The sequence below is a fragment of the Ambystoma mexicanum genome, chromosome 6q (genome assembly GCF_040938575.1).
Source record: "Ambystoma mexicanum isolate Mex_15411 chromosome 6q, UKY_AmexF1_1, whole genome shotgun sequence".
NCBI classification, from domain to species: Eukaryota; Metazoa; Chordata; class Amphibia; order Caudata; family Ambystomatidae; genus Ambystoma; species Ambystoma mexicanum.
Genome location: NC_090937.1, coordinates 497,946,370 through 497,972,191, shown reverse-complemented (window position 1 = coordinate 497,972,191; position 25,822 = coordinate 497,946,370). Strand labels below are relative to the sequence as shown.

At 47.2% G+C, this 25,822-nt stretch overlaps 1 protein-coding gene across 25 annotated transcripts in view; it reads left to right on the top strand.

Moving 5' to 3' along the window:
* CAMK2D (calcium/calmodulin dependent protein kinase II delta) overlaps nucleotides 1–25,822 on the top strand; it is a 1,139,541-nt gene that overhangs the window by 547,356 nt on the left and 566,363 nt on the right. For all 25 annotated transcript variants that reach the window (XM_069631027.1, XM_069631047.1, XM_069631025.1 and 22 more), the window contains exon 4: nucleotides 13,335–13,389. In XM_069631027.1, coding sequence (XP_069487128.1) covers nucleotides 13,335–13,389 — 55 coding nt within the window. The remainder of the gene's footprint in view (nucleotides 1–13,334; nucleotides 13,390–25,822) is intronic.

Genomic DNA, 25,822 nt, shown 5'->3' with positions numbered 1-25,822 from the left:
AACCTGTGTTGCTCAGCATCGTCTTGCTTCCAAGGCGAGTGCGTTGCCCCTGAGCTATCCTCCCAAGACTAGTAGGGAGGGAGAGGGAACCGATTATCAGAATTCCTAAAGGCACCACTTGAATAATGAATACGTGGACGCAAAGGCTTCAACGACCTCGTATTATACAATAACCATGAAGCTGCTTCGGGCCAGTGAAATAAACACCTTAAAAGGCAGAGGGGATGGTTAACTCTGGGAAAGGACTAAATGGGACTGGGAAATGAGGAGTCTGAGGTATATGGATGCACGGTTTCTTGCACATAAAGATGTTTTTTTCTTTCTTTCCTGACAGAAGTGATATCTTCTCTTTCAATGGGGACTGCAGTGCGCTGATCCCTGGATAGTGTTTGTAAGCGTGTAATTGCCCTTTCCCGTGATCTGCATACTGAGATCTGTGCAGAGGTTTTGGTGCCTAATGTCCCTTTTAGCTTTTAGTCTTGGGATAGATGTAGGGTGATAGTCAGGAACAGGTCATTTCTAACACGCCATTTACCCCCGTGCCCCCTTAGCCCCCCTGCACTGTATGACGTTTGCTAATGTCATCGTCTTCCACTGGGAATTATGCTGTGTTGTTGCCATGGGTCTGTCGCGGATTGTGATATGGAAAATGCTCAGGACCATGTCATGGTTTCTATCGTGACAGTAGTTGGTTTCCCCTATGGGTCTTGCCTTTGGGGCTGTGGCCTGGCTTCTATGCTTCCATATCATCATTTGAGGTTGCTTGCCTCTGCATTTGCAATGGGACAGCAGTAGACTGACTGTAGTTTGGGATAAGAAACGGGTGCACCCAATGTACCCATGTTCACACGGCCTCCAGGTCTGGCGTTGGCCCTTCTCACAGCACCGCGTTTAGGATTCTGTAGAAGGGCTGGATACCCAGGAAAGGATTATGGTCTTGGTTTTGCAGGGCATGGTTAACAGCAAACCCTCTCGGGAAAGATTCTCTCCTCACTTTAATCCGCCACATCACGCACTCTTCCAATAAGCATCGAAAATGTGCTACTTATTGCCATCATATACCCATGTAGTGTCATTCATTTCGGGGTACCCGCATAATGTAGGAGGCCGCCAGTGCGGTCTCCCTATACCTAGGAACTCATCAATGCAAAGTAATGCTGTCATTCGTCCGTGTTCTCAAAATCTAGCCAACATTTTGCGTAAGACGACCATGTACTCCCATCATATGCCCCCACTTCATGTCATATTTCCAAGTAATCACTCTGGTTTCGGCATCATATGTCCAGAGAACGAAATGGCACCCGTACTAACATCAATGCCAGCTACGTATTCCATATGTGCCATTGTGAGAGCAGGTACTCGATGCATCAGTTGCCCACATTATCTGAATATGTTCCAGGTGTTGCCTTCGTTTGACCCGGAAGCCACACTTCAAAGATGAGCTAAGGGAGCAGCCAATTGGATCTAGGGCGGGAGACAGGTGCTCCAGCATCCAGCCTGAAAGGGCGGGGTTTGTTAAAGCCAGTGTTCTAAAAGGAATGAGGGTGACTCAAAGACCACATGGCCGAGTGCGCCGCCTTTGAGAGAACGGGCGCGCCAGTGAGCAGTTTTAAAGTGCTGTGTGTTTTTAAATAATGATGTGCCCTGAAAGTGGAAGGAGAAAGCACAGGGTGCAAGTTATGTATTTGAACTGATGGCCCTTTCTTTTCACCCCCATTTGGTGAGCAGTACGGTGTGCATACGGATCGGCTCCATGGCAACACCACACAAGTGTGATGTCGTTTAGCTTTTGCGAAGCATACTATGGCATGCTCTCAATCAATCTCTACATGTCTGCCTGTCTAAACACGCGTGCGCATTTTACCAGTATTGCAGCATGAAATGTCGTGAATAGATACAATTTCGTTTATTTGCTGCTCGAATTCGATTGTTGTCCAGTGTGTTCGATGCCCTTTGGTTTCTGACCCAAGCAGTTCTTGGATTGTTTGGTTTAATATTTGAGTGACACTGCTTATCCCTTCTGCAGTTTAGGTTGGATTGCTTCTGTTTTCTAAACGTGTTTTCAATCTGTTGTTCGAGGTGTGTATTTCTTTCTTTTCCTGTCTCGATACAGCGCAAACGCCTGAAGGCTGAATTTTGCCACTTACTAGCAATCCCTCTCATAGCCCGGTGCAATACGCCGTTTTCTTTATGCATTGCTTGACAAACTGCACACTGTGCGGCTGAGGTTATGCTCTGAAATCTCTATGGTCCCTTTCCGATCTTCTACCTGGCTAGTGCTAGAGCTCCTGGATTCCGTCACACACACCTTTTTCCCTTTTGCTTCCTGACAATTTATCGAAGTACTCGTTCCCAGTTGTTGTTTTTAGCCTAGTTCTTACTTTTTTGTCTTAGCGAGAGGTTTGTCCATTGAGTTGGGTTTCTCGTTTGCTTATTTTTGTGGTACTATATTTGTCTTTTTCTGGGAATGGTCTGGTGTAGTTCTTTAGTCTGTTTTCCATTGCTATAGCGAATCGTGTGGGCGGTAAACATGGGTCCAATCTTTGTGCATTCATTTCCCCATAAAGTCGGGGAGGCAGCGCATGCTCAAGTAAGGTGCTTGCCCGATAGCTGCTCGTTAGTGCTGGTTGGCTCCAGCTGCATACGCACAATGTTACTAGCGCTGGCATCTAGAATGGGCCCGGAAGTATAGTTCGACCAAACAGGCTGGCCCTCACAGGTAAGAAGGCCTTAAATGATCACTTCTGAAGTGATGTAGAAATGTGCTGGCGTGGCAAGACTTAGCACTTCCTTGTTGGACAAAAAAGGACCGGATGGAGATACTCTGACCTGTGTTGTTAAGAGCCTGGAGACCAAGGCTGTGAAACTGGACCTGCTGTATATTTTTATTACAAAAAAACCCTCGTCCTAGGAAATATAGGTGTACAGCACACAATGGCCCCTGTTAAAGTCCATGGTGTCATTTCGGCATGATTACTGCCGCAGGCATTTACCATTGCCAAAAGCGGTAATCTGACTGGCCTTGTAAAATGAAGCTCAAAGGCATGGGAAGGCGGTAGAAGGAAGCCAGAGGTTTATTGGAAAATGTGTAGTTCTTTGCAAGGACCACAGCCTACCTCCCGGGCGGCCCTACTCCACCTGATATAAGTAGAAACACTCGGAATCCTTACAGCCTATATTCAAACAAGGGGACACAGGAAGCAAGCGCTGGACCCAACATTCGGAGATGCATGATGAGCGCATATGAGGATCCGACATTTGTAATCATTTATAGAAATACCTACATAAGGGCATTACTGGCAGCCATTTGAGTAAATCTCTATGCACGCATTTTAAAATAGTTTTCAGTCCCAGTGGCTCTAGTGTCCTAATGGGCCCATGGGCCCTTATGCATAATTGAAGTTTTGTTAAGGTGATGGGTTAATGGAAAAATACCCTTAAAATTCAACTGAGGTTGGAAGCGACACTACCTTAGCTCTATGCCTGCCTGCTGCGTAGTCCGCAAGTGCACTATCACACCACCTAATTGGTGACATCACTGTAACTAGAGCCGCTTATGACATCAAATTGGGTAATGGGGAAACTATATATTTGAAAAAATGCTGGTTTGCTTCAAGATCTATGGCAAAGGTTTTCTGTAGATGTTTATGTAGTGTGTGCTATCAGAGTTAAGAAACCTGCGGCCTCCAATGCCTACTTTGGATATCTTGGTGGGTAATGTGCCCACTGGGCCTGGTGCCAATTGCGCAAATCCGCCCTTCCCCCACAAACCCCTTATCTGCTTTCACCCTCTGTTCGTGCGCCACCTTTTTCTTCGTGCACATCCTGCGATCTTCTTGCAGGAACGGTGATGTAAGAAAAAAACAATCTGCCTCAAAATGGGCTCGCCAGCCCTCCCCAAAGTCTCCAACTACCCATAAGGTCCTTTTTGCCCCTTCACTTCTCTACCCTAATGTGAAACCACCCCTTTCCCTCTTCCAAATATTGGGATTTCCGTACGAGTACCGTGCATTAAGCAAACCCAAAACTGACGTCTTTTCATTTCCGTAAAGCCTGAATGCTGCAAGGCGCCTTGGCAGACACGGAAATGCTTTTTGCAACTAGGGTTCCACCCCCTTCTCCATCCATTTCTTTTAGTGGACTGGCTCACCAAACCAAAAGAACATTTGCAGCACTCTGTCCCTACTTGCTTCTTAAATGGTGCGTGTGCATACAGCCGTGTTCGCCGTTTGCGGGAGTTCAGTGGGAGCACTATTTGCCCTGTGAAAATGAACTCCAGTAGGCCGAAAGTCGCTTTTTTTGTTTTCTTAACTTTTGAACCAGTTTTTCTAAAAGAAGATTCCAGTTTGGAGAGGTTCGTGGCAGACATTTTTCTTTTTTTACATTTCATCTAAATCCATCCATCCATTGACTCAAGTTATTAGCAATACAGTTTTGAGAAAACTCATTGCAAATGGCCACCCTATAGTGAGCCTATTTACATGTGAAAAGGGCCAACTAAATTTCTAGAATATACTTCTTTTGTGTGCTTCAACACAAAAACAATACATGTAACTACTTTGATAAGAAGCAAGACTACTAGGTGCTCAGGTTCGATTTGGCATTGTCCTGTGTCCAGTGAATAGGCCGGTACCACCGGTGTCCTAAGCCGGGAAGATTAACTTTATTCCTTATTCGCTGCAGCCCCACTGACTGCCTAATGATAGAGATATACTCACACTGAGACTGAACAAGAGCATTCTTCCTGCAGTTATTCGTCGCAGTTGAGTCCTCTGGACTTGGCAAGGATGTTTATCGCCGCTGGGATTCACCACCCATTCTGAGCAGTGAATCGGGGTAGGTGTCTCTTTGGTTATTAGCTAAACGCAACCCGCACGGTCAGCCAAACTGTGACTGAACAAATTCAACATTTAATTTCTGTTTTTGTTTTTAAATTTATTTTTTACATAGTGCATTAAATCTGGCAGTTTACCTTCTGGAACAATCTTGTAGGACTCGTTTTGTTGGGCAAGCTCATCTAAATGGTTTTGCTTCTTCAGCACTTCTACTGGATGGATTCAAAAAATGTAAGTGGACCCTCTGCCCATTCGTCAAGTCACAATATCTCCACAGAGACCCCCTGCTAGTGTTGTGTCCTCCCATCCACTCGAATGTTCAAACACCACTGAAACAATAGAGAACCTTTAATAACTAAGCAATAATACCCACAGTGGTGTGCTGGATCAGTTGGTAACTGCCCGGCGTTAAGGCCCTTTCGTGCCATTGTCGGTATTAATATTAGCAACCCAGATTTGGGAGTGGCGGAACATGGCAGACTCTGTGAAAGATGCCGGCCTCGGAAAAGAACACAGGCTTATACTCCTGATATCCTGATTGGCTGGCGCCTTCATCCTAAGTGCTAATTTGGCTTGAGCACCCCGTTCCAAGGGCTGTAACGGGGGTTACGGCTAAGCATCCCAAGTTAATGGCCCAAGTGAAACAAGGGTGGTTTATGAGGGCTCCAGGATGTTTCCCTGTTCCAGCCTTTGGAAAAGGGGTGCTAAAGTCTTTTCATTCATTGAACGGGATGCTGCATGAGTCCCGTTCAATGAATTAAAATACTTATCCAAAATAGCCTTCATGTTTGTAGAAGGTGGGGCTCCGTACACAGCCTCTCTTCTATTTCTATTCAAGCCACTGCGGCGGCTGCTGCTGCTGCAACAATCAGGTAAGTGGAATGGCCAAGGGGGGTTTGGGAAACGTTAAAGAAAAAAAGAGTGTGGGGGAAGATGGCGGCCTGCGGGGGAGGCAGCCTGCACATTCCATGAAACGGGGGCCAGATTAGTAGTTTCAGCCCACCTTTCATGGAACCTGATTGGCTGCTCCCCCAGTCCCATGTGCTAATGTCACTTATTAGGTCTTCCATAGCTTGACGTTTTGTCATTATAATGGTCTCCTGAAACCTGACAATCTGCAAGAGGTGGGCTAGTTAGTGTGGGAAGTTGGAAAAAGAAGAGGTACGAGATCAAAGTAGTTTATACAGAGTTTAGATGTGCAGATCAAAAGAACCCTGTCTGTGTGTAAGATTCTAGATGTTTTTGGAGAAGTTAGGAGGGTCAACTTGAGCATAACGTGTAGGTTGGCATGCTTAGTTTCTAGTGCGAGTTTGTGTACAGACGCCATAGGATTCACGCATTCATGTTGTGTGCTTTCGGACAGTGTTGGTGATTGTTCAGAAGGGATGTCATTTGGGTGTCAATAGGGGTCGCAGCTCCGACCCCTGTAGTCTCCCTTGCTGCCCTGGTATTTTAATTTTATTTTACTTTTTAAATGGAAACTACTGGGCACCGGACTAGCAGGAGCTCCCACAGCCACTGCGGCGCAGGGGTCCCCGCCACACCAGGTTTGGGGAGCCCCAACCTAGTCTTCACCCATTACAGTGAAGGCTGGGCTGGGGTTTACAGCGCGAGAAGGAAGCACTCAGGAGGGGTTGAGCTGACCGTGACGTGTGGCATGTGTCGCATGCCACGTTCAGCTCCAACCCCTTCTCCTCCGGCTTCCTCGCAGTTCATATACAGGGACCCAGAAGATCTCCCAGCTTCCTGGTTCCTGTTTGTGAGCAGCACAGTGGAGCTGAGGGTGGCCTGGGGTGACGGACCAAAGCTGTAAAAACAGGTAAGAAGGCTTTTCTTTAAAAACAAAAAGTGATGTGTATTTTGCATGTGTGAAGTGTGTGTCAGATGTATGTATGTGCTATGGGTCAGTGAGTGATGGGTGAATGAGAATACATGTGATAGTGTGTGTGTTTGACTGTTCTGGCTGCGTGTGTGCCTGTATGGAGAATGCAATGAGACTGGTTGTAAGAGAAGGCATATGAGTGAGTGGCTGGTGGGTGAATGGGTATGAATGTGATTGTGTGTGTGTGAAGATTCTGAGTGGGTGGTGCATGCCTGTGTGGTGAATGCAGCGTGAATTTTTTTTTTGTTATTTTTTTTTACATTTATAAAGCGCTCACACAGCCCGCAGGCATCGAGGCACATCGAGGGAGGGGGGGGGGGGGGGGGGGGGGTGGGGGTGTGGCGCCCTGGGAGACTGAGGATCACTAGAGCATTGTTGGCACATTTTTTATTGACTTTGCATGTTTTACTAGTATTTTCGGGCAAAGCCAAGTTAATGTGTCATTACCTGGATAGACTGGCATTTTGGTATAGCCAGTTCAGCCATTGCTTACTGTGGCATGACATTTATTACTCAGCATTTTGATAAAGCAAGCATGATAAGTAGTATTACCTCGCTAGACTGACATTTTAGTGTAGTAGCAGCCTGTGTGTATATATATATATATATATTACTGTAGCATGACTTTTTATTAACTGAGCATCTATGTTGAAGCAAGGCAGGGTCGTCATTAGGGGGTCACCAGGGTCTCACCTGCAATCCCGGAGGTCTCACTTGCTACCACTCTGGCCAGTGGCATGTGGCTCTTTGTTTCTAGAGTGGCTGGCTTTCTTGTTCAGGCTTCTTAAAAAAAACAGGGGGTTACACAAGGGTAACTCTTTCAGCAGTGACCCTAAATAAGAAAGAATAGGAGTAACACAATTTATTTTTCTGGAATTCCTAACAATAATTGCTAGACTCATTAAAGGTTTATTTCAGCCACACTTCAGGGAGTGAGTCACTGATTTAGTCTGCTCTTAAAAACCTAAAATTCACAATGCAGACAAAAACCTCGAAAAAGCATTTAGAGTAGAATAAGCATCAATTTCTGAATATGTATTTTGCTTTTCACAAGTTGCGGTTACAGCATGTTTTTTTTTCTTCTGCCGTTGTCTGTTACAATCATCACAAGACCGTCCAACTCTGTGTCCTCAGTCACTTGACAAAATCCTTGTGCCTAAAAGCTTGTGTACAGTGTAGAAATGTTTGACCATAGCACATAACGTGGCCCTTGATTTCAGTGTGCCACAATTTTAATGCTTTGTTGTAATGTGTCTATCTGTCCCATCTCCATGGCATGCTGTTAAGGATGTTTGTAGGAGGTAACGAGTGCTCAGGATGCTGTGTGAGTGTGCTGCTTTTCCTGCGCTACTCTAAATTCTCTAATACACAGTTATGAACCGTCCCAAAAGTATGTGTTTGCCAACCTCTGAAACCTGAAAAGTAGATCCATTCCGGCTTGACATTTGGCCAACTTTGCACGAGACCTGCGGATGAACTGCCCTGCTGTTAAATCTCAGTTACCAGTTTAATGGTATCCACTACAGAGTGTAATTTGCCTTCTGACTTGCTCATTTTACTATAGTGGGTAAGATAGCTATAGCCAGTAAGATAGCTCAGGGGGTTGAGCACTTGCTGCTGTGATGTGTGTGTGATCTGCAGGTTTCACGTTTGAATCCCGGCAAAGCCAACTCTGCCTTTCATCACTCTGAGGTTGATAAAGAAGTACGAACACAGGTTGGGTGATAGTGTATGTATATTTGTTCTGTATAAAGCGCTTATGCGTAAGTGCTATATAATAACACATCATTATCATTTGGCCTTGTACATCTGCTTGCATTCAGTCATTTGGTAATATGGGCCTATACACGCTGATTTTAATGATACATCTGGTGATTAATTCTTGTATGACATGTATGTCACATTAGTGATATTTTAACCATATTTTTCGTAGTGTACTTTGGAGCAATGCTATGTGATGCCACTTCCTGTTTTGTCAAGGAGTGCAATGTTGTGTTACATCACTTCCAGTGATGTCACTTCAGGGTAGGGTCAAATGACATCTCTTCCTGTGAAGTCATCAGAGGTCAAGGGTCATGTGATGTCACTTTCCCTACCCCTGGCATTTTGGTGAAATGACGTCCCGGAAGCAAGGATAAGTGTTCTTATGGGTCTAGACTTCCTTACATTGGAACCAGTTTGGACATGTTTTCTTATTGTGACATGTCACTTTTAATGGCCAAACCAAATGGAGTATTTTCTTACATATGAGTACTGGAATATATTGGCAGAGCGAGCTTTGTGTCTAGTGCCAGTGATGATGCTATAAAAAAACATTTCAAACCAAACATGAGTATGTGCTTATATGGGAGTACTAGCATATGTTTGTGGAGCTAGCATTGAAATATATGGGCACAGCCAACATGAAAATGTTTTTTTATACTGGCTTATATTGAAGGGACTGGCATGACAATGAATTGGGAAATGCGCTTGTGCACTTTTAGTGACTTGTATCTATTGTACTATTTTTCATGAGTTACCCTACAAAACCGATCGCTAACTATCTGGCCTTTTACCCACATTTTCACAGAAAGTGTGCTGTGTTATGCGCCATTTTAACCCATTATTCAAAACAGTTTCTCATGGGAGGGGGAGGAATTCTCCCCCCACACACGTTTTTGTTAGTTCGTGCTCCTTTGCTATGCTTGGTCGCAATTGCATACTTGTGGCAAATAGTGATATCCTCCAATATAACAACTTGCCAGTCACCACTGGTGGCTGGTATATTTGGGGAACAGGCACTGCATCCTTCTTTCTAGGCTAGGTGAAACATTTAAGCTTTGATTAAAACATATTTACTTCTTTCACTTGGAGTAGTGCATGTAACTGCAGCAGCATAATCCTCATGGACATTGTGCACACTTGGTGGTCCAGGCCCGCCCAGGGTTTGGCTTGCCCTGTGCTTTAAGGTGCTTGAGGCAGGGGGGGGGCATTCAGCATGGTTCGCAGGGGAGCCCCCAAATCTTATGCTACGCTACTGATTGGGCTGTGCTCACCTTGTGCACATTGAAGTGTGATGTGAATGGTTGAGACGGGCTGCAAACTTGACCAGGACCCTGCTCTGGTGCAACACTGTTCAAGAAAATAAGCACTGGACAAGGAGTCTCGGAAGTGAGATGGCCATTAAATGACCCACTCTCCACACTCAAACTCTTTCTTGTAAAGGGCTTTGTGGAAGCTTCATTCATGGGCCGGTGCTGAGGTGGGGCGGGGGGGTGGAGTCATTGAATAACACACCTTGCACACAGAGCCCTGAAAATCGTAGATGCGTTGAGCCCCACTCTTGAGGGAAGTGCAACACCCTCCTTCCCACACCCCACCCCATTAAAAAAGATTGAAGAAGAGTCATGTATCAAAGCATGGGACATTAAGGTGTTATATTCGGCTCTGGGTTGTGGGGGACATGTGGTTTCTTGTCCCATAACTTAAAGATAAATGCACACGGATACAGATGGCCTCAGTTTACTCCTGCACAACAGGTTTCTTCTATTGGAGTGGTAGCTGACTTATAAATACATTTATAACCAGGGAATTTTGTTGATGCTAAATCCTGGTCAATTATTTCATTTTCAGGCCTTGCTCGTGCATCATTTTGCTCCTGTGTAAACAGCCAACGCAGCCTCCATTGGTCAGTGCTTTTTTTGGCTTAACACATCAATGCCACAGATAACAAGTACTTCTGTGTTCATTGATCTATAGATTTCATGCACTAGCTGTAGCTTGTTTCGGAGATTTCAGTTACCCTGTTACAAGTACTGATTTATGTATGTTTTACATATAGGCTTCACGTCGAATATGGAAAATTACATTCCCCAAATGTGTGATCGTGGACAAATCCTGCCTCCCTCTCTGCCTTGGTTCTTATATCTGGCTGAAATGAGAGTGCCTGGAAACATAGGTGTTAGACGCATCTGAAGGTCGTGTGCCATCACTTCCCATGATGTCACTTGGGCACGGGGTCACATCACTTCCTGTGATGTCATCAGAGGTCAAGAGTTGTGTGATGTCACTTCCGCTATCCCTGGCAGGGATTGTTCGTGTTATGGCAGTAGTGTCAGTTAACATGAGAGGCTGAATGGTTAGTTGGTGGTTAGTACTGTATTTTAGTGAGCGATGACATGCTATTTTGAACTGTCTAATCCATATAAAACATCAGAGTAGGACAGTTGCAGAATGGTAAATGCCATTTATATTTTGCAAATGAGCATACACCTAAGACTGCTTGCAGAATAGCATAACAAATCAGTATGAATATATTCGTCCTATGCTTTTTTTGTGCCAAACAGCATATTAAGGCTTCAGTTACAATGTGTGTCAACACGCTTGACCCAGAATACCACATCCATATCTTAAGGATACTGTGGCATTAAGATAATGTATGTGGTGTTCTATGTCCACCATTTGTGAATGGTGCATGTTTGGTAACCATTGTAACGTCATCCCACTTAGGCTGACTAGTGACACAGTTACAATATCTGCCGTGTCTCCATGGGCATTCAGAATGGAGGATTTGTCCAACTGACCACAAATTGCAAGCCATGAGTTTTTTGCCCTGACGCAGCTTGATCTACCATAGCATAATAACATAGCCTAATAATGTCAAACTTAACCTTACCAGGCACAAACAATTGTATCAATTGTATTAATAAGGCATAAAAACGGACAAGATGGCCTCCTTGACGCTCACCTCCTATTCTCTTCTGCAGGCAGCATCCACTATGATTCTCATATTGCTAATGTGAAAACCCCTCTCACTCTAGCTCTAACAGATATATTGTACATAGTGTGTGGCTAGCATCAGAGGATGGCAGATAATGGACAGGAGTTACAGAGGGCTTAATGTGTTGCCATCAGTGAACCTCTTGAGGTTTTGGGGAAGTATGTCATTTTGGTTGAGAGATATAGTTTACCAGAAAGTGAGAAACACAGGCCGCCATTTTTTCCTTTAGAATGCAGGGAGCGCTCTGTGGGATGTACGACTTCACTGTTGGTCAGGAACTGTGCCCAGTGCGCCACCCTGGGAATTATTGCTGGTCAGGGAAATAAGTGCTTGGGGAAAGAAGTCCTTGTTTGCATTAAGAGTCTGCAAGCATTTCCATCTTATTCACGTGCACTCTCCCTTGCTCGCTCTCTATGAGGCTGTCTGAGTCGCTGGATAACTCGCCGGCATGGAAGTGGAAACCTGGCCATAGTACTTGTTGCCAAGTCACAATATCCTTCCCCACTGGGGTGAGCATCACTGACTGTCTTCCTGGGGGAGGACACTCATCCACACTAAGGTCCTACAAACCATTTCCCCGTACTCCTATGAGCTTGTACCTTTCTGCCACTCGGAGTTGGAGCCTGTCGAAAAACCACTGGAGATGTCTCTCACTTTCTTCCTTATCTTGCAACCCAGAGAACACTCTGAACGGAAATATACCAAAATGGCGCCATCAGAACTCCGACTGCCGAAAATGGACCTTTTTTTTGACCCCCTTCCCCTTACACAACATATGTATGTGGGAGGGGGTATGGAATAAAATAAAAGTATGGGGGAGGTGGGTGGGGGTGTCCCCCACATATGTCTGTGGTGTAAAGGAGGGTGGAAGAAAAAAAGGCAGCATTTTCGGCCGTCGGACTTCTGGGGGTCGCGGTACTCGCATAGATCCCTCTGAACTCAAAGATTAGAGTGTTAAGGATCAGGAGTGTCCATGATGCTGCAGGCTCTATTGCCAGCCACAGGCCTCTGAGCCTGGAGCCAACAGAGTACCGAGGCTCAGGGAATGGACATGGGATCACGGAGAACCCGCACCGCAAAGCAAATGCTTGGCAAAAGGCAAGCCTCTGGAATGTCAGTGTGTCCCACACCACACCAGAGTAAGAGCAACCTTGGCTTAAAGAAATCCTGAAAATCAGTAAAGTGATTAAGAAATGAGTGACACATCAAAACTGCGAGGGCAGCTCGCGCAACAAAGATTACGGAAGTAGAAATGTCAGGTCAGGAACTAATCAATGATATGATAGGTTAATTATAACGCACTTAATAACCAGAGATTTCTAAGCGTGGACCCGGGGATCGAACCTGTGTTGCTCCGTGTCGTCTTACTTCCAAGGCGAGCACGTTACCTCCAAGCTATCCTCCCGAGACCAAATCATGCTTGCCTCTGGTCTGGTCATCAAATCAAAAACCGGTGCAGGCATGTGTATGATCCTAACCGTCTCTATGGGAACATTGCAAAACGAACCCTACAGTTTGGTGTTTAATTCACTGATGCACTGGGCACATCTGCGGGATATGTAGTGCCGTTGCACCACATTAGCAATTGGAATGCAATTAACTAGGAGCGGTGTGTGCCATGTGACTAGTTTAATTGACTTGCCACCACACCAGCAAGAAGCTGCGGTGCTAGGCCCCTCAGTTGACCTTTCATGTGTGTTCTCACGGGCCTTTCCTCTAATGTGCCATGCTGGGTGTTGTTTGAGGGGATGCTGGCAGAAGTCCTCCACACTGAAGCTCATTGGCATGTGTGCTTGTATTACGTTGTAAATGAAGACTCTTATACCTAATCCTGTCTTTGTTCTCTTTGTTTCTGCAGTGCGGCTTCATGACAGCATATCAGAAGAAGGGTTCCATTACTTAGTCTTTGATTTGTAAGTATGTGTTTCACATCCGTGTAATGATTGCTTTTGTGGAATGAGATAATTACCCAGAGCAGGGGCGGCCTGCGCATTCCCTGTGATGGATGTGATTGGCACCTGCTGTGGTCGTTGTCATGCTAACGCCTTGAGCAATGTGAAGGCAATACTTTGGGTGTATTTTTACCATTGGGCACACTTATTATTGTTTGGGGGATCGTAGTAGCTGAAGTCCTGTTTTTTGGCATACATTGTTGTATTCGACATATATGCACGCTTTCTGGTGAGAGTAATGTCAAATCTGTGCGGATCTACTGTAATTGGGGTGCATAGTTACAATGCGTTACTATTGTTGCACAGTGAGTTTCTTACATAAGCTGGTGTTCTGGTTTAGTGATACACAGGTCATTCTCCAGTGGGGGGCTGGGGAGGGGGAGATTGGCGGGCTTTGACTTTTCTTGATATTTCTTTTACTTTTTAGATCACTCAAACTAAAGATTTGCCTAAACTCCATTTTTGTTTGAATTGTCTATTTTGTATTAGTACCCGGCGAGGGCGCAATCGGAATGAAAGAGCCATTCTGATTGGCCCTCGCCGAGTCGTTACCAGGCCGGGAATCCCTCCGTCGGATTCCATAGTCTTTGTCCCCGGCGGGGGGCGTGGCAGCCCCTCAGCCAATCAGGAGGCTCGAAGCAGGGCCATCCCCCGCTCCGAGCCTCCCCAAGGCTGAGAGGCTACCTTCGCCCCCCCGCTGGGGACAGAGGTAAGGCTATATCCATGCACTATGGTATAAGTGTATTGTCGAGAGAGGTGCACAGCCACCAGCCTTCCTCCAGCATAAAAGCTCTTGTCCCAACTGAAATTCTAACATCATGCAGGGCTGATCAGCCAGATACTTTCACACGACCACATTCCAAGGTACATCCCTCCCACAACAGTGTACAACAGAAAGCCTCTATGCATTATTATAGTTGTTCTTTTATAGCGCGCTTAATAAGAAGAGGTTTCTAAGGGCAGACCCAGGATTTGAACCTGTGGTGTTCTGCATCATCTTGCTTCCAAGAAATGCGCGTTGCCACTGAGCTATACTACCCGTGGAGGATTAAGAAAAAAACAAAAGATGATGTAATATCTGATTTAATGTAGCGCTGTCTAGTAAATGATACAAGGCCAAAAGGATATTGTACACTGAAAAAGCATGCAGTTCATGGTAAACTGACAAAGCAAAGTAACATTTAAATTCATCATTCTTCTCTAAGAACAACATGCTATGTTTGTAGTATTTATTAAAAGAATAATAACACGTTGTAATATGTTTCTGCGTGTATGTTGCCATGTAATAGAACATGGTGTGAAATGCAAATTGAACTGTAGTGTTCCTCAAGGAAAAAACAGAATGCCTAGTTGTTTGCAAACATAGAATTTGACTTTTTGACCATGCCATATCTATTGGTCGAGCATCCTGTTGTTGGATTGCTATTTCCCTCCCTCCCCACTTACTTTCTCCCTTTTGGTCCTCTTCAGGAGCTGACGCACCGGGACTACTTCTCTCCCCGGTGTGCCCACTCCCGATCTGCGACATGCTGCCATGGAAAGGGAGAAGGGACTAAACATAGTCCCTTGTCCCGTTCCATTGCAGGCATTTTTTTGTTTACTTTTTTCAATACTTTTAATGGCTGCCATGGAAAGAGAGAAGGGACTTTGTTTCCCGATCAGTGATGGCCATTTATTTCGGTTGCAAAACGCCACAGTGTTTCACAAATGAACACACACAGTATTAGTATCCCGGTCTAACGGGTCGGGTTAATAATAGCAATAAGCCCCTCAAGGGGAGTGCATCCCTGCATCAGATAATGCCCAAGGGCCTTAATTAAGACCCTTGCTTCACTCAGGCCTCTAACTATGGGCCCTGGGGCATTACCTGATTTCGTGATGCCCTCCCCCCCCCCGTCTCAGGGCTTATTGCTTAAGTGATTACTTTCATAATTCCTACAGTTCCTTTATTAGAGTTTTGGACCCCTGTTTCTTCTCTTGTCTTTTACTATAAGGAGTGATCCTTCTCTTCTACCTTAATAGACTTAGGGGGTAATTCATGGATTATTTGCGCCAAAAAAATGGGATTTGTGCGTCATTCTGCGTGCAAATCCCCATTTGTTAAACGGGGATTTGCGGGCAGAATGGCGCAAAAAATCCCATTTTTTCCGGTGCAAATAATCCATGAATTACCCCCATAGTTCGCAACCTTCTGGGTTATTGTCCAGTTCATAGTCCTTGTTTTAATTTTTCTCCATCTCTGGGTCTATTTCTACAAAGTGCAACTTGTTCTCAGGTTTCTCAGATCTGGCCTGTTCTTTCATTCCTCTTAAGCCTTCTTTGGATTTATTATATATTGGGGCCTTCCCAAAATATCTTTCTCTACTCTTGTTATTGACATTAAAATAGTCCTCTTTTTACTAAGACGAGTATTATAACTCCAATAATGATTTTCATTTTCTTTTGATCCATTCTCTCTCTTGACTGTGAGGTGTGTGAACATTCCTGTAATGATTCTCATTCACGCTTATTAGCTTCTCTTTCTCTTGACTGTGACAAGTATGAGCATTTCAATAATGATTCCCATTTATTCTTGTTTTGTCTTCTCCCGTCTGTGACGATTGAGTGTTCCAAAAATGTATTGTATTTACCCTTTGTTCAGGACTTCTGATATACTCTAGCTCATAACTGACGAGTAGGAGTGTTTCCACAACCTTTTATTATTACCTCCCTCGGGTCTCCCGTTAACCCCATTACCTTCAGTTTGTACAGTTAATTTCCCTAGGTTTCTCGTTTGGTGAAGATCGGCTTCCTTTCTTCTCAGAGGGGCGTCTCTTTTTTTTCTGCTGTCCGTTTCTTCTTCCTTCATTTGTTTTTGATGGCGCTACGGTATATCGGGTACCAGCATCGGGGCTGGACTGGGAACTAAGAGGCCCTGGAAATAATGTTCAAAGTGGTCCTATATTACACATTTTCAGCAAGCCCAACTCTTTTCCTATGTCAAAATTTGGAAATAATATAGGTTATCACACGAGAGGCCTACTGGGAAATCTCCAGAGTTTCCTGTATGCCAGTCCACCCTTGACTGGTGTATGTTGACTGGTCTTGGCATAGTTATTTGGTCCCCTGGTCCACCACGAACCTCCCGTGCCCACACCACCAAAGTCATCTTTCTGCTTTTCTTGGCTGCGGGATGCCGCACATCCTGCTTCAGTTCATACTATGTCCTTGCTACAGGCAGCAGCACACCAGATACCTCTGTTCCTTACAGCTGTAGAATGCTGCATGTCTCCTCTGTGCTGCGGCTCTCTGTAGCCAGCGTGTCTCTGCCTTTGAAGTTTGCATTTCTCCAGATCCAGACTCCTCCCCATTTTGGATTTACGTAGCCGTTGGGCTTCCCCTGCATAAGAATCTGTTCCTTCTTCCCTTCCTCTGGTGGATTCTCTTCTCCTCCATACGTCCTCTTCTTCGTCCCAGCGGAATGGTAGTTTTCAAGGATGGTTTCCATTGTAGGTTGGCAATAACACTCGACGCCGTCCCGGAGAAGAAAACAACCGTCGAGAGCTGCACGACAGACATGGGCCTAGGAAGGCCTCTGGCCTTGGCCCGGGCCTTGGAAGGCCTCTGGCCTCGGCCCCTACAAGTAGGGAGAGTGGGGGGTGGTACATACTCAACACTCCTGAACCCTCTGCTTGCCAAGGGACCACCCCGACGCAAACTGCAGAGCGTGTAGTCAGTTTAAACCGAAGACTCTAAAGGACCGTTCGATCAAACGTTGGGCCCACCACGCTAGGCAACGAGAGGCCATGGAAGCGGAGGGCGCCTTCAGTGATGGCAGCGACGCCATCCTATCGGACAGCAAGGGCAACGTGGCGTCGAGAGACAGCCAAGCGCAAGTCTCCGACTTCGGAAGGTTGTCCGGCAGGGCAGCTATGGGGAACACCCCCGGCGCGCGCAGCGAGTTCTCGGAGAGAGGCACGCAGAGAATGGTCCAGAGAATGGTCCACCGAATCGGTGTCCTCTGGACGTTCTCGATCAAGATCGCCGCATGACACCAGGCAACCATCCACTGTTGCCAAGAGTGCCTCGCTCTCTAAAGTAACGGAGGTTCGATCGTCTGAGACGACCACCATCCCCAGGCTGCACTCCAGCAGTCGGCGTCAGCAGACCGCGTAATGGCTGCTCCTGTGCACCAACCTCCACTCGCTAAGGAAAGGGACACTACCCCCGAATCTCAACACCAGATGTCAAAAAGCTCTGAAAAGGTGAAAACACCAGGGAAGCACTCTTCCAGTCACAGAGAGGGGGAAAACAGCAGAAAAAGCATTCTCAGCCTTCATCTGCACCACAGACACATAAGGACAAGTCACAATCTTCTGAAAAATATCCAAGACCCCTGGACAAGGCCATCGGTCCAGTCAGGATATAGCAGGGAAACACTCCCAGGAAAGGATAATCCCCAGCTCGAAAGAATGGTCAAGTGAGGATATAGACAGTGTTATGTCTAGAATGTCATCCTTGGCAGACTTCTATGCCAAAAATCCACAACACTTCCTCCCCTATACCCTAACGGGGCAACCCCCTCAGGGTGTAAGGACCCGCAACCCCTGATAAAAAACCTCGAGTTGAGGTGCCAACGCAAAGTAGGTCTTCTGACCTTTATCACGTTCAGCCATACTCTCAATATGATGAGGATCCATCATTTAACGAGGATCCATAAATGGCCACGTTGGACGTCCATACTGGAATGGATTACTATGGGGATGACGAGGGTCAAGAGGACGACGAAGATGACACAGAAGTCTACAGAGTAGACAAGGAACCTCCGGTTACCGACTCTCCCGTCGACAACCAACCTCTCTTAAATGAGGTTTTATCTAGAGCGGCTGAACACTTCTGCATAGATATGCAGGGAGCACAGGAGGAGAGGGACTTTGCCGATGAACTAGTGGGAGAGAAGAGACCTGTTGCCCAGGCCATCCCTATTCTCAAGTCAATACAAAGGAGAATAGACCCTTCCCTTCTCAATCCCAATCTCACCAGGGCAGTAAACCCCAGGATTGAAAAACTGTTCAGGGCAGCCCAATCAGACCCACTCTACATAAGGGGGCAACTGAAGCCGGACTCCCTGGTAGTGACTAATACCTGAAAGAGGGCGGGAACACCCTTGGCGTCTGAAGCTCCCCCCGACAAGGAGAGCAAGAATATCTATAGTTTGGGAAGGAAGGTAGCCTCCACTTCCGCCTACCAGGCAAGGATTGCCAACTCCACCACCCTACTGGCGAGTTACAACTGCCATCAGTGGGAAGAAGTTGCGGCGCTCATTGACTCCGCCCCAGAACCTTTAAAAAGCCAGTTGGCGCAGGTTGCATCGGAGGGAAGAGCCGTGTCAGGTTGCATCCTTAAGGCAACCTTTGATGCCGCGGATAACACCGGCAGACTGATAGCAGAGAGCACTGTTATCAAAAGACATGCTTGGTTAAGACAATCTGGGGTTAAACCCGAGACACAAGCATCTTTAATAGACAAACCGGTGGAGCACGATCAATTGTTTGGTAAGGCGGTAGAGGATGCCTTTAAGGAATGCGAAAGATAAATACGAGAGACTCAAATCCCTGGGCCAGTTAACTAACAACCCCCCCCAATCAAAGAAGGAATAGCAATTTTCGTAGCCCACGCGGCCAAAACTCACAAAGAGGCTCCAACTATTCCCAGGGGCAGGGTACACCATGGAATAACAACAACCAGCAGTCTACCCAAGGTTATAGCAGGGGTAACAAGAGGGGACGTGGTAAGGGTAGAGGCAGCCTCAATAGAGGCGGCGGCATGCCTCCTGCAAAACAGTGACGTTCCGTTCAGGGTCCCTTCTCAACGCATCCCCAGTAGGGGGACGCATTTCCAACTTCACCCAAGATTGGGAAAGGATCACATCAGACAGATGGGTGCTGTCCACAGTGTCCGCAGGATACTGCATAGAACTGTTAGAGCTTTCCCGAAACCACCCCCTCGTCATAAAGTACATTCATTAGACCACCAGAAGCTCCTCCTCGAAGAGATTGCCAATCTTCTAGCAAAGGACGCGATAGAACTCGTCCTGGGACACCAGGTAAACAAGGGTATTTATTCAACTTACTTCCTTGTGCCAAAAAAAGATTTGACAATGCGCCCAGTATTGGATTTACAGCCTGCAAACAAGTATGTCAAGCCCCAAAAGCTTTGCATGACTACTCTCCAAGAGGTAATCCCCCTCCTAAAAAAGGGGGATTACATGACAACATTGGACATGAAAGATGCCTATTTTCATATTTCCATGTTCCCAGCGCACAGAAGATTCTTGTGCTTCAAGGTGGACAGTCAGCACTACCAGTTCAAGGTACTGCCCTTCGGTATAGCCTCCGCTCCAAGGGTATTCACCAAGGTACTGGCGGTGGCGGCGGCACACCTACGCAGGGAGGCAATCCCAGTGTACCCTTACCTGGACGACTGGCCCATCACGGGGGAGACCCCAGTAATTTACAGATCAAATATTCAAAGAACTATCAACCTCCTCTTCGCATTGGGTTTCTCCATAAACGAGAAAAAGTCAAGTCTGGTGCCAAGCACCTCCAAACAGTTTCTAGGAGCTGTCCTAAACACACAAGAAGGGTTGGCCTTTCCATCAGAGGAAAGAATTCAGAATCTAATGCTGCAAATTCCGCTATATCAGGCCGGTCGCCAGATAACGGTGCGCAAAGCGGTGCGTTTGCTGGGCATGATGGCGTCATGTGTTTACCTGGTCCCCCACGCGCGCCTGCACATGCGTCCCATGCAAGAATGGTTGGCGAAACAGTGGTCTCAGGCTAGTGGTCAGTGGGACGATCTAGTGGTCGTTTCGCCAACACTTGTACAAAGTCTTCACTGGTGGACAAGAGAAAACCTGTCAAAGAGGAAACCCTTTTACGATCCCGAGATACAGGCTGTAGTCACAACAGACGTATCCCTGTCAGGGTGGGGAGCACACCTTCTCCACCACACAGCTCAGGGTCTCTGGTCTCACTCAGTGGCCAAGAATCATATCAATCTGCTAGAGATTCTGGCAGTATTCAGAACACTTCCAGCGTTCGAGCCCTACCTGTTAAACCTGTCAGTGCAGATCCTGACAGACAGCACAACAGCAATGTTTTACCTGAACAAGCAAGGAGGGACTCGTTCGCCAAATCTGTCCAAGCTTGCCCAGAACATTTTTATATGGGCACTCAGACGGAACATCTACCTGTCATCTCAACATGTTCCAAGGGATCTCAATTCTCTGGCGGACGCTTTGCGCAGGGATCCCCTCCCACGAGAACACGAATGGTGTCTACACAGAGAAATCGTAGACCTATTCGCCACAAGCGAAAACAGACCGTGCCCAGGATTCACATCCAGGTTCCCCCAACCAGACTCCTAGGGGAACGCCCTGTGGATGAACTGGTCAGGGATGTTTGCGTACGCTTTTCCACCAACCCCCCTTATCAGGAAGGTGGTCAACAAGATGCAAAGGGAATCGATGATGCTCGTCCTAGTTGCTCCCATGTGGGCGAGGCAACCGTGGTTCCCACACTTACGCAGACTAGCGGTGTGCGAACCCATCAAGCTCCCATGCTGGTACAACCTTCTGTCCGAGCACCAAGGTCAGACAGTACATCCTCAACCCAACTCGATGAATCTGGCAGCATGGCCCCTGAGGTCATAGAGTTTGGACATCTCAATTTACCTCAGAGATGTATGGACATCCTAAAAGAATCTAGGAAGCCAAACACGAGGTATTGCTACTTTGACAAATGGAAAAGATTTGTTATCTGGTGCCAGAATAAGCAAATCAACCCAGTTAATTCCACTCCTTCCACTATAGTCACCTACATGCTCCACCTGCTGGACGCAGGGTTGGTATTTAATTCACTGAAGGTACACCTGGCAGCTCTGTCAGTTTACACCACCTCGCATAACAAAGTATCGTGGTGGAAAGTACCAGTGGTTAAAGCCTTCATGGAAGGAGTAAACAGACTTCACCCTCCAATTTCTAACCCACCACCAGGGTGGGACCTTAATGTGGTGCTTGCTAAACTCATGGGCCCTCCCTTCGAGCCCATGCATAAGAGCAGTCTCAAACACCTGACATATAAAACTGTCTTCTTGGTAGCCATTATGTCTATAAGAAGGGTCAGTGAAATTCAGGCTCTGTCAGTGCAGGATCCTTTCTTTACTGTCCATAAAGATAAACTGATTTTACGAACACACCCTAGGTTCTCACCTAAGTTTATTTCCAAATTCCACGTGAACCAGTCCATCGAGCTTCCGGCTTTCTTCCAGGAGCCACAAAGCTCGGCTGAGGTGAAACTACACACCCTAGATGTGCGTAGGGCGGTCCTATACTATGTAAACAAAAACAGACCGCTAAGGAAAACAGACCAACTGTTTGTCTCTGTAGCTACAGGCAAAGAGGGAGATCGCGTCTCTAAAGGTGCCATCTCTAAGTGGATTATAAACTGTATCCAGCTGTGTTACTCCCTTTCTGAAAAAACTCTGCCTTTCACGCCAAGAGCCCACTCTACAAGAGGCATTGGGGCCATTCTGGCTTTTATTGCAAATGTACCCCTTGACACCATTTGCAAAGCAGCTACTTGGAGCTCTATTCACACTTTTACTCAGCACTACTGCATTGCCACCTATTCCAAGACAGATACTCAAGTGGGACAAGCGATTCTAAGACATTTATTTGCTCATGACCCTTCTCACATCCCACCGCCTTCTTCTAACACTGCTCGCTAATCTATGCACAGCATGTGATCTAAGCAGATTCCACAAGCCTCAGAAGGGATACATTACTCACCGTAATCGTATTTCTGATGCTTGTATCTGCTTAGATTCACATGCGACCCGCCCTTCCTCCCCTCTGAGAGAAGGCGCATGGATGCTTGTAGCCTTATCTTTCTATCTATCTGCTTGGATAATCTGTACCCACGCTACTCCTCATGCTACCTCATGTCAGAAAAAATACCATCTGAGGGTCTGAAACGTGTGAGGGATCATGGGTACAGTGGATGTCACACTAGGGATAATATTACTGGCACGCCCCGTGTCGACGCCCATTTCGAGTTTCGAGTAACAAACTGTAATACTCTGCAGCTTCCACTAGATGTCGGGCTATGCACAGCATATGATTCTAAGCAGATGCATGCATCAGAAATACGATTACGGTGAGTAATGTATCATATATGTGTATATATATATTTCTGATGTTTGTTAATCTGCTTAGAATCACATGCTGTGCATAGGTCCGACATCCAGTGGTCACTGCGGAGTATTGCATTTTGTTTTTCGTAGTCGAAAAGGGGACGTCGACAAGGCGTGTCTGAAATACTATCCCTATAGTGACGTGCGTTGTACCCACAATCCCTCACGCGTCGAGGTCCCTCAGATTGTTTTTTTCCGCCCAGCTTCTGGTCGCCTTCACGCGGAGCTCCTCGAGAGACATTGCAACCCTCGACCTTTGGTCGTTTTTTTCTCATAATATTAATAAACCCTCCCTCGACGCAGTTGTAGCTGTTCTCCGCCGAGCAAAATCTTCGACGGAGGGTCGAGCGGAGGAAATCCTTTGGCGCTGCCGAACACGTGGCCTGGCCTCGCAGGCCATATACAGTAGGGAGAGTGGAGTCGTGGGACATCTCTGGGTCTTTCTGAGAATGCCTTTCCCTTTCGCCTTCCTTTCCCTTGGGGTGCTTATCGCGATTTATTGCCTCGGCTATGGAGAGGACACCCTTTAGGTTTTGCCCGCTTTGCAAAGGCAAATTTACTTGGAAGGACAAGCATTCACGGTGTAACCGCTGCTTGCCCCTCGATCACAAGGAGGAAGGTTGCGCGGCTTGTCAGCTTCTTAAGCCTAAAACTCTAAAAGACCGTAGGGTTAAAAGGTGGGCGGCCTAAGCGATGTCGAAGGCCGAAGGTTCACCCGCCGCTGCTACCACCGACAGTGACGAGGAACGCGATAACACGACCTCCGCTACGGAAGTCGAAACCCCCTCTAAAGAGCGCTTGCGCGCTTCGTTGTCTGTCACCGGCCCCGACGGGCTCGGCTCACGCCCTGCTTATGGGGATGAACACCCGGGCGACACTGACGCACACAAAGATTCACATAAGCACACAACCCACGGCTCTTCTTCGTCTAAGACGAAAAGAGCTTCGGCGCCCAAGGAGACGCAGGTTCCACCGGCGGACTCCTCGGACCGTTCGGGTTCGAAGCCCGTCTCGCAACCGCAGCCGCGACCAGCGACTGGGCTTTCGGCAAATAAGGGTGCCGCCCCCAAACCATCGGCCGGCGCGCATCAACAGAAGGCGCAGACCGCCGTAGAGCGTTCGACACCCATAGCGTCGAAAACACAAGCTTCCGCCGACAAACGAGTCGCCGACAAACGGGTCGCCGATAGCTTGGTGAGGATCGCTGTAGCCGACGCCCAGAAGCGTACGCCGAAGAACAGGTCGAGCGCTACGCATAAGTCGAAAGACACGCCGAAAAAGCCTGAAGAAAGGCAGGGACTACCCCCTTCAATCGGGGGGTCACCCGGCACACCTGAAGGTTTTTCGGAGGGCGACGGGACACTTTCCTCGACGCTTTGGGAGAGGTCGAGCCATTTCCAGCTAGATGACTCTATTTTTCCCCCGCCAGACCGCTCTGGGGTACCCCATGAAACCATGGAAAGACTCCACCTCTGTATGGAGAGGATGGAAAGGTTTATTAGCACCCAGACCTCTCTAACTCACAAGAGGTCTAGAGAAGGGCCTCAGGAGGACCCCAGGGCCAAAAATCCGAGGCTAGTCGATCCCCAGCAGGACACTGCCTCAGACTTCCATAAGGTATACGACCTCAATGGGGAGGAACAATACTTGGAGGAAGAAGATGATTTCATGGACAATGAAGAAGGACAGAACCAGGAGGAATGTCTGGAAGACAGACCAGACATCATAGAAGAAGGCTTCGGAGAAAATCCAGAAGAAGGACCTTCGCACCCCTGGCAATCCCCATCAGTATATTCCGACACTGATGTCCTAAACCTAACTCCTCCGGACAATTCTCCGGTTAGGAACACGTCTCCAATTGACGATCAACCCACTTTCAATGCACTGTTGCGCAGAGCAGCAGCGCATTTCGAACTGGACACTGGGGAGCTCTCTCCAGAATTGGACTTTGTAGAAAGAGTTATTAAAGAGAAACCCCCGGTCAGCCAGACCATTCCCCTCCTCGCTTCAGTGAAGAGGAGAATCATCCCTTCGCTGTCCACTCCCGCAATGATTAGAGGGGTCAATCCGAGGATTGAAAAACTTTTCACTCCTTCACCCTCAGACCCGCTCTACATTAGGGGACATTCCATACCGAATTCCCTAGTAGTATCTAATACTAGAAAGAGGGCAGGGGTACCACTTTCCACCAGTGAGGCACCCCCTGACAAGGAGGGCAAGAGGCTATATGCCCTTGCAAAGAGAGTAACTTCCTCGGCTGCCTTCTCAGCAAGAATTGCGAACAACAATTCCTTGCTGGCTAGCTACGCAGACGCGCAGTGGACCAAACTGCGCAAGGACGCCGAGGAAGCACCGGAGCCTTTACGTACACACCTACTTTCAACTATTGGCGAAGGAACCCAGGTGAACCAGAGCATTGTAAAAAACTCTCTGGACGCGGCAGAAACAGCGGGACGTTCCCTGGTGCAGGGAATACTCCTAAAACGCCATGTATGGCTGCGCAATTCAGGCTTTAAACCAGAGACGCAGGCATCTTTAATAAATAAACCTGTCGAAGACTCTAACCTCTTTGGAAAAGCGGTGGATGAAGCTCTAGAGATGGCTAAAAAAGAGTTCGATACGATCAAAACTCTTGACCAGATCTCTAGGCCCACTACCAGACGCGGCTATGGCAACAAACGTTTTTTTCGTGGCCAACGCCAGCAACAACAACAAGGTCAACATCAACAATACCCTGCCACCAATTACCAAACCAATAGTGGGCAGTACAGCCAAAGAGGCCAACGCCGGGGTAAGGGGAGAGGTCGGGGATCCACCCCCAGAGGCTCCCAAGCCCCCAACAACTCCAAGTGACGCGAAGATTCGCGTCCCCTCCCATGCAACACCGGTCGGGGGCCGGATAACATCCTTTCTTCCTGCATGGGAGGAGATAACGTCAGACCGTTGGGTACTTTCCACCGTAGCCCACGGATACTGTATCAAATTCAACAGTTCCCCATCCTACAGACCCCCGAGGGGACGTCGCATGACACCGGAACATCTTGCCATCCTTCTCCAAGAAGTACAACTACTGCTGGAAAAAGGAGCCATAGAGGTTGTGCCTCTATCTCAGGTAACGGAAGGTATTTATTCAGTGTACTTCCTTGTACCCAAAAAGGAT